The sequence below is a fragment of the Colletotrichum godetiae genome, assembly GCF_030913485.1.
Source record: "Colletotrichum godetiae strain CBS 193.32 chromosome Unknown BDP55scaffold_38, whole genome shotgun sequence".
In the NCBI taxonomy this organism is placed as follows: domain Eukaryota; kingdom Fungi; phylum Ascomycota; class Sordariomycetes; order Glomerellales; family Glomerellaceae; genus Colletotrichum; species Colletotrichum godetiae.
Window position 1 is genome coordinate 328464 of NW_026851286.1, and position 14346 is coordinate 342809.

Below are 14346 nucleotides of genomic sequence, written 5' to 3' on the forward strand. Positions count from 1 at the left end.
GCGGGGTGTCAGTCACAGTGACACAGAGACAAGGTGTGAGTTTGGCTTGCTGGAAGCATGTGCGAACCATTGTTCTCTTTCCCCCAATTGTCGTCCGTGGCTTGCGTCTGAAAATTCCCCTCTCCTGCCCGCCGTCATTCCATCCAAGATAGAAAGCTGTTACCGGCCTCCCCAATTCTTCCTGCCGCATCTTTATATGCCACTGTAGCATTGCAACCTGCGCGCTCGCGCGACAGACGTCCAGTGGCTTTGTTCAAAGAAAATCCACAAGCCTCACATATCCTTCCATTCCTCCTCGTATCTTTTGCACAATGTCTCGACGACCACCGTCGCTGGAATCAATAGGCTCTCGCGCCTCCGTGGGCTCTCCCATTGACCCAAGATTTAGGAAGAAGGTTGCCGTCGTCGGCAGTGGATCCGCAGGCATCGCGGCTCTGTGGGCACTCAACCGAAGCTACCATGATGTTTATATGTATGAGGCCTCATCGAGGCTAGGCGGGCACACGAATACGGTGACCTGGAAGAATGGGAAATATGAAACCCGCGTCGACACAGGCTTCATCGTCCTCAATACCGCCACATATCGTAGGTTTTCTAAACCAGCCATCATGAGCGTCTGACTTACATGACATTCAGCAAACTTCATCAACTTCTTGAAGAGGGTCAAGGTCGATACGGTACCAACCGAGATGACATTTGGCGTCACTCGAGACCATGGCTTGTTCGAATGGGCTGGTAAAAGTCTAGATTCCATCTTCGCTCAAAGACAAAATATCTTCTCGCCGCGGATGTGGAGGATGATCTTCGACATCATTCGTTTCAATCAATTTGCACTGGACCTGTTGATGGCAGAGGATGAGAACGATGCTGCTGCAATGAATGGGTACAGCAAAGGGGGCAAGAGAGAGGAAACGATCGGCGAGTACCTCGAAAGAGAAGGCTACTCGGATGCCTTCAGAGACGACTACCTGATCCCCATGACTGCCGCCGTATGGAGCACCAGCCCGGATAAGTGCACACTGAACTTCCCGGCCGTCACCTTGGTTCGCTTCATGTAAGTGTCATTATCCACAAGCGGAGTGCAGTACTAATGGACACCAGGTGGAATCATCACCTCCTGTCAACTGTTGCGACAAGACCGGAGTGGCTCACATTGAAGAAGTGCGGCAAATCCTACATTGATGCTGTCATGAGCGGATTCCCGTCAAATCACCTCTTCCTTAACACCCAAGTTACGCAGGTCACCAGCGAGGAGGACGGCAGAGTTCGTGTTCATACTCACAATGGCAAATCTGACGTCTACGACCATGTTATACTGGCGACGCACGGAGACCAGGCCTTGAGAATTATCGAGGGATCAGCCACGCCCGAGGAGAAGGAGATTCTCTCCGCATTTCAGACATCTGAGAACTCGGTTATCCTCCACTCCGACATCTCACACATGCCGGCATCTGAGAAGGCATGGTCTAGTTGGAATTACCTAACCCTCTCATCACCCTCTACCGGCAAGCAAAACATTGACCAGGTTTCTTTAACCTACAACATGAACATCATCCAGCACATCCCCCGCGAGACCTTCGGAGACGTCCTCGTCACAATGAACCCCTTGCACCAGCCGAACCCAGACACGATACAGGGGTCATTCACGTACCGGCATCCTCTCTACACACCTGCTGCGGTCCGCGCACAGAAGCTTCTTCCGCGCATCCAGAACAAAAGAGGCATCAGTTACGCAGGTGCCTGGACAAAATACGGCTTCCACGAGGATGGCTTCAGCAGTGGACTCCATGCCGCACAGGATCACCTTTATGCTAAACTTCCATTCCAATTTGTTGACTCTACGTACAGCCGTGGAAGGAAGCCATCTCTGGGACTTGCCGACTTGCTCGTACGACTCGTCATCCTTCTAATTCAGGTGTTTGTCATTAGAGTACTGGAGAGAGCGGCAGGTGTAGCTGGGACTGTAATTTACGGTCGTAGAAATGGGTGGAGGAGATCTTTGAAGAGTGGCAAAGCTGCTTGAACCGGCGTAATGGTAGTTGGCGTTGGACTGCTTCGCATGGCTTGACGAAATGAACAGCATCAAGTCGGTGTAAATGATAGTACATAATCAACAAAAACATTTAATACTACCTACCCATCTACCTTACGGATAGAAACCATGGACTACAGCATCCGTCAGTTGGGTTGCCATTGACGTTGGAATTCCTCAGGGCATCGAAGTGCATTATCCTTGTTGGCCAGGAACTCTTCAGCGGGGATTAGAGTATAATCCCAGCGCATAGACTCCTATAACCCAGCAAGCTGGTGCCCCGGGGCGGAACAACCACCCCGCCCGCCCCGGCCTCTCGGTGACCGTCCGATGCCACCAAGCTAGAGCTAGGTCGGTCCCCAAATCCCGATGAGATGCGAAATGGCATGACATCGTCGAACGATTCGGCGCAACGTTCCCGGCAACAATCTCACCCTCATCCTCAACCTTCGCCCTGTTCGCGACCATGAACGCCCTCCCGCGCCTCCCGTGGCGCGCATCGTCACAGTCGACACAGAAATGGAGCTGCTTCTTCTGCCAACACGCCATCCGTCCCGCGCCGCGCAGCTTGCGAACGCCCTCGGCCGGCCGCCGAGCGGCATCGACGACGCCTTCACCGAAGCAGCAGCAGCAGCAGACCGGGCCCAGCTTTGGCGGCGCGCCGTCAATGGAGCAGATCCATGCGCATTATAAACGCAAGAATGCCACTACAGCGTAAGAGAGCAATTGGGGTCGAGAGTTGAAGAGGAACCTTGGGCTAAGGTGCTTTTGTGACCAGGTACTATACACTCAGTGTCATTCTCGGGACAGTTGCCCTGTCATACGGCTCCGTCCCTCTCTACAAGATGGTGCGCCCTTTCTACCTCCCGACCCAGCAACCGCTCAATGCGAGGAGGGGAAACATTGCAGACAACTAACTCATCAACCCCCTCAACAGATCTGCCAAACAACAGGCTGGGGCGGCCAACCCGTCCGCGCCCACGGACCCGACGTAGACTACAGCGAAGACGGCCTCGCCGCGCGCCTGGTACCTGTCACCACGGCCCCTCGCATCCGCGTCACATTCAACTCGTCCGTCTCGGACATTCTCCCCTGGAAGTTCACCCCGCAGCAGCGCGAGGTGCGCGTCCTCCCCGGCGAGACGGCTCTGGCTTTTTACACGGCGACGAACAACTCGGACCAGGACATCATCGGGGTCGCGACCTACAGCGTCACGCCGGGCCAGGTGGCGCCGTATTTCAGCAAGATTCAGTGTTTCTGCTTTGAGGAGCAGCGGTTGAATGCGGGCGAGACAGTGGATATGCCCGTGTTTTTCTATTTGGATCCGGATATTGTGAACGATGTCAATATGCGTGGTATTGAGACTGTGACGTTGAATTACACGTTCTTCAGTAAGTTTCACTCGCTTCTTCTCTTCTGTCATCCTCCTCGAGACAATGCGGAAGGAGGAGAGTAGGTGATGGATTGCTGACGGTGCGTAACAGAGGCCAAGTATGACGACAATGGCAAGTTCAAGGCGCCTACGCCGTTTGCCAGCAACTAGATGGAGCATATTGTCACGAAACGCGAACGACACGCTCAGTGTACCATATTCCCCACTCCGACGTGTTCTACCTCAAACTCCAACTTGTATAAAAGACCCCTCTAGACCTCGATGGTCAAGCTTGTTCAACTACTACTGTATATCCCATTGGGGAGGGGAAGAGTATACCACCAGGCGTTGGAAAGGGCTATTGTAATCTGATGAATGTGGCAAAGGCGGCATATAGATATACCGTACCATGATCGTTCTTCACAAGTGCCTCCTTCTTGGTTATGAATATGTAACAAAGTGAATTTGGAGAGCGAGATATTTAAAATATCCACGCTCAGAAGTACCTATGTAATAAACAAGACCTATGTGTAGTAAACACACTGGCAAGTCTTGATATCACCCAGGAGTGAGAGGAAAATCAGATCCTCTTGCTCATTTCTTTGCTTGGATTGGAATACAATTATCAGATTGTTCCCTATAGTCGTCGATTGAAGGCAAAGTGGCGGGAAGCTCAAGTGGTCAATAGCCCTCATTCCTGGTCATGCTTAATTTCGCTGAACCGTAAAGCTTCGAGCCTGACTCTGCCTTTTGCTTTTCGCTGCAAGTTTCTTTTGCGATTCCAGCTCTACCTTTGCCTTCAGCAGAATCCGGAGTACCTTGTACATAAGGTAACACGAGGGATGCCTCTCTTGGCCCTCCAGAAATTCACCTTATCTTATCAGTAGAGGATCCCGGTCTCGGCCGATCGAGCTCCAAGTCCGGCCATTGAACTTTTTTCCTCTCCAGGCCAATGGTACACCAATTCCACCAGGAGCTTGGACCAGCAGGCGATTTGCCTGTACCTCAGACCTAAGTCACGTGCTCATCACCAAGTTTGCAGCCCACAACGGCCACACCACCCCCATCTTGCCAAAACCTTTTTTCGTTGGAGGTGTTTTTGAACTTTCTTGATTTTCCCAGCGACGCCTAATCTTACCGAATTCCCTTTCCAACCAAACGCCGTTCGTACTAACGCCAAGATGACCAAGGTTAACCAGAGTGAGTAGACTTCTTGACGCCCATGATTGCAATTGAGATGGAATGCTGACTTTATGTGTGAAAATTAGACATCTCCGCCTCCCGCCGCAAGTCGCGCGCGGCTCACTTCAAGGCCCCCTCCAGCGAGCGCCGTGTGATCATGAGCGCCCCTCTCTCCAAGGAGCTCCGTGAGAAGTACAACGTACGTTCCCTCCAACTCAGAGAAATGCTTCCATAGCAAGAATCAGTAATCTAACTCTCCGAAAGGTCCGCTCCATCCCCGTCCGCAAGGACGATGAGGTCACCATCGTCCGTGGCGCCAACAAGGGCCGCGAGGGCAAGGTCACCTCCGTCTACCGCCTCAAGTACGTCATCCACGTCGAGCGCGTCACCCGCGAGAAGACCTCGGGCCAGTCCGTCCCCCTCGGCATCCACCCCTCCAACGTCGTCATCAACAAGCTCAAGCTCGACAAGGACCGCGAGTCCATCCTTGAGCGCATCAAGGTCGGCCGCGAGCTCCGCGTCAAGTCCAAGGCTACCGCCTAAATCTTTTTCTCTCAATCCACAATACTCGGTCTCAATTCGTCATACCAACCATGACTCCCCTTCTCCTTCTTCAAGTGACGGGGGCTTGATGTCACTCTCAAGTCTTCACTCATAACGAGTTGGAGGAGCTAGACGACCAAAAATCCAAAAGCGGCAGTTCAAGGGAACCGGTACAAACTCAACATCACAAAAACGGCGGCGGCGGGGGGTCACGACAAACGATATCCACATCTTCGACGGCGTTTTTCACGACAGGACCTTTGACGCGTTTTGGCAATGGCGAAAACATTTCACTGTTTTCGCCTGGAAAGGGAAAACAAAAAGAACGCGAGGGAAAATTAAGGCTAAGGGCAACAAAAAGTTCTAGAAAATGGAATCGAGAAATTTCGTTTCTCAATGGCCACCTCACGTCTTCAAACCCGTGAGATGCTCCATGGGAGGTCCTCCCGAAGCCACCACCGTCCCCTTCCGCTATGCGGAGGCGGTGATGACTATTGCTACATCACACCGTGACCGTGCTAACCTGTCTGCTGCTGTTGACTGACAAGAATACGAGTTCTTCTACATGAAATATGGAACGTTCTTGAACGGTAAGTTTACTATGTGACTATGCACACAATCCCCGCTAGGATATCTCCGCGTCAACCACTGAGTCCATGGTTTTCGAGGTATACGACTGGCGAAGAAAAACCCCCGGGAGAGGCTTTTCCAACTGGAATCACCACCTCTCCCACTCGCCCGAAGATTTTCACTGAGCTTTTGCATGAGGCTGGAGATTTGATGGTGAGATACATAATATCTCCTTCTGTTCAGCTTTTTCTCTCAGCTAGCAATCAGTCAATATATCAAGAATGCTTCGGCATCACACATTACATCACATAATGTTGCATCGTCCGCCCAAGCTGAACACGATCATGTGTAAACTGGGATCATTAATGCTAACGTAACCTAACTAATTCCGTCTCCATGAACCATGCTCTCAATCCTCCACCTTCCTAGAGACAGTGCAGTAACAAGGACGAGATGCATAATCTGTGTATCGAGAACCACTTCTTTAGAATATAACGCCGGCGGGTCCCGAATACTCGAAATCAATGCATTGATATCGGAAGCCGCCATAGCACTCAAAATAATTCGTACAAGTGTTTGGAACGCGTTTTCGTAGTCATAACAGAGTAAGTAGATGCCAATGGCGTTGCGACTGAGATGCTTCACTTGATCCGCTATAATTTTGCATCAGCTTCACCACCATTGCCAGCCCAATAGACGCTACTCACGATGGAAAGACCAGGAGGCTGGTTCTCAACGCGAACATCAGCTGATGCGACAAGCAAGCTCTGACTCGTATCCGATTTGCCGTTATCATCCAGCTTGGATGGCGACAATCGGGTGGACTGGTTTGCAGCGTTGGCGATGGCGGGCGACAAGGAGGCTGCGGCATGGCCGATAGCATACTGAGGAACATAGCCTTGGGCATTCTCTGAAGTGACAGCTCCCGGAAGAGCAGTCGCAGATGCAGTGACCTTCTCCGACCACGTACGAACGCTGCTGTCAAGTTAGTAAGTATGATGCATGAAGTTTGGTGAAGATTGAGACTGACCACGAGTTGAAGTAGGCTTTCTCGGAGTCGGACTTGACGACATTGTCGGACGAGATTGTGCTGTCCTTCGACTTGTGAAGGCCTTGGCTGTTGAAGTGGGCAACAGGACGTGACTTGTAGCGACGCTTCATGGGCGAAGTGACATTGTCTGACTTGGTGTCTCTCTTCAAATCCTTCACTGCTTGCTCCATGTTTGGGCCGGTCAATCTCTCCAAGGCGGCGAAAGGATTCTTGTCTCCCTTTATCGCGAGGCGATACTCCTCTTCGAGCCGTCCAGCAACGCGTTCATCGCTGACGACGCAACGAGGCGCCTTCTCAGGCGACGACAGCCAGAAGCTCCTGCCATCGAAGAAGGGAAAGTTGGCCCGCAGATGCGAAGGGGCATTGCTCCAGTAGAGATGCTTGGCCATCTCCTCGTCCTGGTTGAGAGGACGGTGGTAGACGTAATCTCTGATGTCAGGACTAGGGTCCATGCCGAAAGGCACTTGGCCAACCAGGTACGCCATTCCCAGGACAGGATTCTCACGATTCAACTCGGCGAGCTGCTCGTCAAGATCGGGCGTCGGAGGGCCACCTGAGAAAAGACGATCAGACGCTTCCTGATTTCTCCGCAGGATACCATGGAAGACTTTGTCACCTGTCTCTTTTCCTGCCTTGGGCACAGCTGAGACTGGAGGAGTATTCTCGTTAGGACGGCGAAGGTCAGAACGAGGCTGGAAGACCGGCGCTAAGGCAGCAGACACGGGAAGACCAGTAGATTGTTTACGGAAGTGAAGTGAGTCTGAATCTCTGGTCTGATTCTGTCCCGTCGGGTCGAAGGGAACAGGCGAGATGGTCGCGAACACGGTGGAGTTGATGTAAGGAGCAGATGCCGCCGAAGTGTCCACGGCAAGCTTGAGTCTGTCCCTCTTACGATGACGAGGGTTCTTGGGCTCCTCAGTCACATTCGAACGGCTGTTGTGGACTGGGACGTTCTTAATATCTGCATCGCCCGACGAGACAGACATAAGCGTCTTTCGAGACTCGGCAGCGGTCGGCTTTGACTCCTTTGATGTCTTGGCCTCGCTAACGTCCTTTGCGTCGCTGCGTTGAGAAAGAGTGTTGTCCTCGAGTGCGAGTTCACCCTTGAGCTTGATCTCAAAGTGCTCGATATCGGAACGGAGCTGACGAGCGTACTCTTCCATGTGCTTCTCGTCAATCTGATGGCGATTGTAAGCCAACTGAGCCTCTGCTTTCTTGAGGCTAGATCTCAGGCCTGCAAGCTGGTTCTTGGTGATGATGCTAGGCCGAATCGATGAAACTGGGCAGCTCTCGGCTGGCACATTCGGTGTGAAGGGTCTGGCGCCAGCCGTAGGCATAGACTGAGGAGGTTGCTGGTACATCATGGGCTGGCCCATCGGCTGACCCACTGGACCAAACCCCATCGGCATCATTGGAGCACCAGGGTACGTTGGACCACCAGTGTATTGCATGCCCATGGGCATCATTGGATGAGGTGGCAGGAACCATTGTCCACCAAATGGAGGCATGGGCATAGCTCCAGTGTTAGGGATGACGCCACTATTCGGATCCTTCTTCTCATTCGAATTACCGACAGCAATCATGCCGCTATTCAGAGGGGCAAACTGTGCTTGTGTTGGAGCCTGGGGAACGCCGAAAGGGGGCATCGCAAATCCACCGAAAGAAACCATGGGGTTCGGGCCTGGTGCCATCATTGGGAAGGTAGATTGCATGGCAGAATGAATAGGGCCCATCAGCGGGGTCCCTGGCATGAACTGGCCGTTGAAGGCTTGTCCCATGGGAGACTGTACGCCATTGATGTCGATGTTGGTTCTCTCTCTGATGCTCTTTCCAGTCGGAGAAGAGTGGGAGGCATCGAGGGTATTGGGGACGATTCTGCCTCCAGCAGTGACGCGGACGTGGGTGGGAGATCGGACAGCTTCGTAGAATTGCTCAAACCCCTTACGCTTCTGATCAGGGAGGACAGATCGCTGAGAAGGCAACTCGGGCTGATGTTCGGGTTCGGCATCTTGTCCATCGAGCTGTGGACCAGAGTGTCCATCAAGCTGACTGACGTCTGCAGTGATATGACGAAGGGTACGAACAGGTTTGTCGTGGAGGGGAGCAAGGACTTGAGGTGCCTGAAGCTTAGCCGGTGCTTGAAACTCCGAGTCTCCAGAAGAGGACTGTCTGACTTCCATGTTGGCACGAGAAACTAGAGGAGCTCTCTGGGGGACAAAGGGTCGCTTGTGACGAATGATGCCTGCTGTGAAAAAGGTTAGCACTGTCATAGGCCTGAAAGACCAGAAAGGGGAGGATGGGCATACTCAGGATGGGATTCTCTTTGGCATTCTCAAGCAATTTCTGCTCGAGCAAGTATTGCAGCTTGGTGCCACGGATGGCCAAGAGCTGGCTGATGCTGTAATGAGTCGATTCCATTGGAAGGGTCTCCACGAGCATATCAAGCAGACTGGGAGCTTGGAGCAAGTGCGGGTCGTTCACTATTGAGGTACAGTTAGCCTGATGCCGATGGAATGCAGAAAATGATGTAGCCGGATGTAAGAAAATTATTTGGCACTGCGCGGCTCCCCGTAAAGGCTGATCCCAAAATTCAAGAATGCCGTGTCAGTCGCTGCTCAAGGCGGCGGTTGACAGCACTCGAAGAGTGACTAGTCGGCAGTGGTGAAGCAGTTCAAACTTGCGTCAAAGTCGCTCGCCTGGGCAGTGGGAGACTCGGAAAGGGAAGTCGACCAAAACCAAAACCAAGAACAGAAACAGTGTTGTGAACAAAAGCACTTACCAGAGTCACCGAGGCGAAATAGCAGGTCGACAAGCTTGGTGAGGGCTGATATGCAATATAAGAATCTGCTAGGCGATTTCAACAAGACCAACCCTGCAGGAATGAGTGCTGCACGAGGAGTTGGTGCTGGAGGTGAGTCGGTAGAGTTCCAAAAGTTGGACACCAAAGCAAAGTGAAGCTGGGTTGGCGATGGTGAGCTTGGATTGTGTGGTTTGACGGTGGGAGGATTGAGGATCGACCGAGTGATGTTGTGGGGGGAAGAAAAGAGACTTCAAGTGAAGTGTTGGAAAGAAAGAAGGGCCTTGGGTTGGATGGGTCGGTTAATTTGACGGAAGGTGTGAAGAAAGTCTCGATAGGCAAGTGCGAGGCAAGGTGCCGGTCCTCCGGGGGCAATGAGTCGGAAGGAAGGCGGTCGCTCAGGTAGGTAGCGGTGTGAGGGAAGGTGCAACACAACTTGCCTCTCATCGAAAAATATTTGAGGAAGGACTTTTCTCCAGAGATGATAATACTTCCAGTGAAAGAACCACAAACTTCGAGACCAATAATTCTACTCGTCCCTCAGTATGTGAGACTGGATAATGCTCTTTCAGAGAAACAATACACATGCCACGCCAATTCAATATGATACAATACAGGCCACGAGAAGCAACCGATGAGAGTTTCTATAAGAAAGGTCGTCATATCCTATCCCATGAGGTAAGAAAGCCATAAGCGATGCCTTCTTCTCACTTTGAGGACAGCAATCCTACACCACCAATATCTTTCATTCTTTACTCACCTATTCTATCCTGAATCTCTTACCATCATTCCCTTATCGTGGTCTCAAAAACCTACCTTACTTTCCGTCTCACTAGTTGAATATCCTTTGTTGCTCTTTAGTGTGCCAGGTAAGCTGACTGCAAGTCCAAGTCAAAGGCGAGTTCTCAGCAGTGTGAATCGATGGGGAAATGATTCCCATGAAGCTTCATGTATCGTAAAAAGTTGTGGATGCGAGGAAGTAACAAGTACCATGATATCACAACGTTGCTTTGGGACACAGCACTGTCCTTCTCGATTTCTGTCATGTGTGAAAGCCTAAGGCAAGGTACCTTCGTGTTTTCTCCTACCACCTTCCCCATTCTCCCGACTCATTTGATCCATTAACCCTGAACGTCGTTCCTTTAAATATCCAGCAAAAAAGAAATACTACTCCGGGTCCATTGAAGCTTTACAATATTGAACCGCACCTCAACGTGGCAGGAGAAGCCAAGCTTCGACACTTCCGAGGCCCACGAATTCCGTCAAACCTCCATTCCAAAGAAATGGTCGCAGAGCCTCCGTTGACACCCAACAAGCCTGTCGACATTCTTCCCAATCTGAGGCATCTGAATATAGCTTGGCAATGCTATAGCGAGCTCGATGCCCACCGCTAAAACTCCTTATGGGCGCACATCACGACCTCTCGACAGAGGAGGGAAAAGCTTGCGATGCGAGTGGCCCTCGAACCAGAGTCCTGATACACATTTACGAGACTGTCTGTACCGTGGAATTACGACGTAACCGTTCCGAGCCTTCTCGGCTCCTAGGCATGCATTGCTGCTCGAACTCCTCGGCGATGAAGGACAACTGTTGTCGTCTACCAAAACATTGAGATAGAAGCTGATCACCACGCGAGTGAAGGTTTTCGAATATACGCTCTTGATGTCCAAAGTTCGGGTGTTGGTCCAGCTTCAGGATCGCCGCCGGTCATCTGGGTTATCGGGGACAGGGACTGGAGGGTCAGGCTGAGGTTTGGGATGCGGCTTGTTATTCTCTTCCAGGAGAGAAAAGGCCAAGGTCGATTGCATCTTCCTGTCGATTTGCTGGACACAACGGCACAATCCTCGTGCTAAGAATTCCTGATCAAATCGTTCTGTTGGCAGACTGCTAACGTGTACTAGATCAAGTACAGCTGGCCAAACGAGGCAAAGAAGTTGAATAAGAGATGGACCGGCGGCGATTCAGAGAGATAAAATCTGAATGATCATAATCTCAGAAAACGAGCTGGAAGAGACTCAAGAAAACAGACGGACACCCGACAATTTACATGTTTTTAAAAGCTTCCTTCGGGGCCTGCCTCGCCTTGCTATGGCACCCCACCCCACCCTCATCAGCCAAAGACGCTCGAGCGGCGGGAGGGATTGGCTGCGGAGCACATAGGCTCATTCGAGGACCTACCAGGTGACTCAAAGACAGGGACATGAGTGCGTGCTCTTGGTTCTCCTATAGGAGTGTTTGCCGAAGGAGGAGCACGTGGCTTTCAGCAATGAAACCCCTTGATAGTTTGATCAACGGAAGGAAGAACGAGCAGAACGCGCATCGACGGGCGGCGGCAACGGGCGCCTCCCAGGAAGCCCCTCAGTGTTCTGCCGATATGGCAGGCCCGTCCTGAAGTCTACCGATGGCGCACAGGCTCTCCTCTGTCACACTTTCTTTTTATATACCAGGGAAATATCACGGAAAATCATGGGCAGGGGCAGGGATACAGACCCTGCTTGGCCCGTCCAGCTGACGATGATGACAAAACACGAGACCAAATATTGGGAGATAGCAGGACACAAGACATACAGGGCAGTTCGGGTGGCGTGTCGGCGTGAGTGTTGTCGCGTACAGAGGCTATGTGTGTGCTATCTCCGTGGTCATCCTATCGCCAGCAACAAGCAGATTGGCAAAATTTCTGTTCAACAAGGGCATCGAAGCCAAACGTCCCGGCCTAGCCGTCAAGGTTGGTTGGGTTCGTTCGGTGAGCGGCAGATCGACTTGTGCGGGGTCCTCGCACATTGGGCTTCGACAGGGAAGGTCTCGAAGGACGGAGGGCAGTTCCGGAAATTGGTCAGGATTGTACGGCTTTGACAGGTTGTTTCCCGCAACACTGAGCTTTCTTGGTCGCCATTGCTGCCCCTCGACTGGAGCTTGTCACCAAGCTTTTGCGTCCTGAAACGACAGGGTCGTGGAAAACGGTGACAGGGATCCTAGCTGGGACTGAGCGGCCCGTGGAAAGGATGACAACTGCCTCAACATGAAGACATGGGCTCACTCAGCCTGAGATCTCGAGAAAGCGAAAAGTTGACCGGGGCCACCCATTGTTCGAGACTCGTCTGGGGTTGTGTAGTGTAAGGCAAAGGGTGGAATATCGCGTGTCCCTTGCTGCAGTAGGACCTGAACCGATGCGGCGGGTCTTGCATCCGGAAGTTGGTCCGAGAGCCACAACCCGCGGCCCCGTTCCGGTAGCTAGGCCCGGCCACAGGCCGCCCGTGAGCGTCGCAGGCCTCCCGACCATGGCTGTCACGTCCTGCCTTCATTTCTGTGCATTTTCAGGAATGTGGAATATCCGACGGAAGCCTCCGAACCGATCACACCATCTGAAATGTGGCACAAGAAGAACTCTCCTTCCGTATGACATCAGCCCAATTAGGGGGGAAACAAGCTGCAGTCTGATGATTGTGGCTGATCAACAATAAGCGGCCGTGCCATTGAGGCATGCGAGCGCGGGATGTCAGGGCGGCCCGAGCAATGGACGTTTGCAACCGTCGCATGTGTTTGGCGTTTAATCCCTGAGTTGGGCCATTTATTCATGGAGATTGCTGACAAAGTCGCAGCCACAGAGCATCACCAGAGGAATTGAGGACAACCTCGCCAGCAGCCTCGAGAAAGTTGCGGGAGCTTAGACCGAGATCAAGAAGCGCTCCTTCCATCGCCGAACTGCTCGTCCGGAGCTTTTCAACCGACGTGAACACAACGTCGACCGGACAACATTGGACACTCTCAACCTTGCCTTGTTGATGGTGAACCAGAGACACCCAAGACCGAAAGACTGACGTAAACGAACGGACATGCGGGAGTGACATCAACGGTCAGACAAAGTCAAAAACAGCCCAGGTCTCTACCAACGAAGATGCTACGGTTAAGTTTTACAGCGAGTTGGGTTCAACATTCCCCGGTCCCAGAACAGCAAATGTATGGGTATAGGTATGTATCCATATCTTTACTGATTTCTAGTGTAGAGCGTGAGGAACGCCGCATTACGCACCCCCAGAGTCATCATCAACGATACCCACGCCTCAGCCTCGGTCATCGGGCGAAAGCACCGAGGAACAAGGAGGAGAATAATAGGGGCTGGGCCGGCTGTGGCAAGCCGGAACGAAACCCCCCCCCCCCCCCCCCAAACCCCCCCAAACCCCCACACTGGAACCCTTTCGAAGAATCCTAGGGTGCCAGAGCTTGGGCTTTGTCCACGCCAGAAAGCCGTCGACCGTCTGTCAAAAGAGGGGCAGAGACGCGCAAATGAGGGGTACTCCGAGCACCCTCAACCTCACCACCTATGCAGAGTTGAGAGGGAGAGACGAACGGTGAACCCCCGACCTCCAAGCCACCCCGTACCGGCCCTGTATCATGACTTGCAGCTAGACTAGTCATAGACTAGCCGATCCATGTATTTCGTACTCTTTCTGCATCGCCAGGGGCTCAGGAGAGACCGTCTTTGACCGGATTCGTCGGCGGAGCTCCAGCCATTGGCCAGGCGGTGGATGAGCCTCTATTTTACCGCAGCAACCGGACGGGCGCCGGGGACGGCCTGCATTGTTTGGACGGGATTTCACAAGTGTTACCTACGAATATGCACTTGCTGAATTGGCTTCTCTCATCATCCATCCATTGCCCCGCAACACTTGCCTGCAGAAGCATTTGCGGAACGACAGTCCCCCGCAATTGGAATGCACAAAAGGAAATGCATGTGAGGCGGGCGACAATATGTGCGATCCAAGACAATTGAGCTTCCTAACTGGCTACAGCGGCAAGAC

General features: G+C 52.4%; 4 protein-coding genes across 4 annotated transcripts; 3 read left to right on the top strand and 1 right to left on the bottom strand.

Annotated features, from left to right (window-relative positions):
• Positions 1-311: 311 nt before the first annotated feature.
• Positions 312-2023, top strand: BDP55DRAFT_634968 (amine oxidase; the record flags this gene model as incomplete). Its single annotated transcript, XM_060572730.1, has 3 exons — positions 312-585; positions 637-1054; positions 1102-2023. The coding sequence occupies 3 exons, from the start codon at positions 312-314 to the stop codon at positions 2021-2023; spliced, it is 1614 nt and encodes a 537-aa protein (XP_060426471.1).
• A 321-nt stretch (positions 2024-2344) lies between these two features.
• On the top strand, positions 2345-3752 carry BDP55DRAFT_251429 (cytochrome c oxidase assembly protein CtaG/Cox11). The gene is made up of 4 exons (XM_060566277.1): positions 2345-2746; positions 2811-2880; positions 2970-3423; positions 3517-3752. Exons 1-4 carry the CDS (start codon positions 2499-2501, stop codon positions 3573-3575), a joined length of 831 nt encoding a protein of 276 aa, XP_060426472.1. The 5' UTR covers positions 2345-2498; the 3' UTR covers positions 3576-3752.
• A 740-nt stretch (positions 3753-4492) lies between these two features.
• Positions 4493-5305, top strand: BDP55DRAFT_673226 (ribosomal protein L24). The gene is given in 4 exon segments (XM_060575583.1): positions 4493-4604; positions 4673-4785; positions 4851-5140; positions 5156-5305. 3 exon segments carry the CDS (start codon positions 4586-4588, stop codon positions 5127-5129), a joined length of 411 nt encoding a protein of 136 aa, XP_060426473.1. The 5' UTR covers positions 4493-4585; the 3' UTR covers positions 5130-5140; positions 5156-5305.
• Positions 5306-6077: 772 nt separating this feature from the next.
• On the bottom strand, positions 6078-9168 carry BDP55DRAFT_750573 (uncharacterized protein; the record flags this gene model as incomplete). Its single annotated transcript, XM_060580617.1, has 4 exons — positions 6078-6338; positions 6407-6674; positions 6730-8995; positions 9057-9168. The coding sequence occupies 4 exons, from the start codon at positions 9166-9168 to the stop codon at positions 6078-6080; spliced, it is 2907 nt and encodes a 968-aa protein (XP_060426474.1).
• Between the last annotated feature and the right edge of the window lie 5178 nt (positions 9169-14346).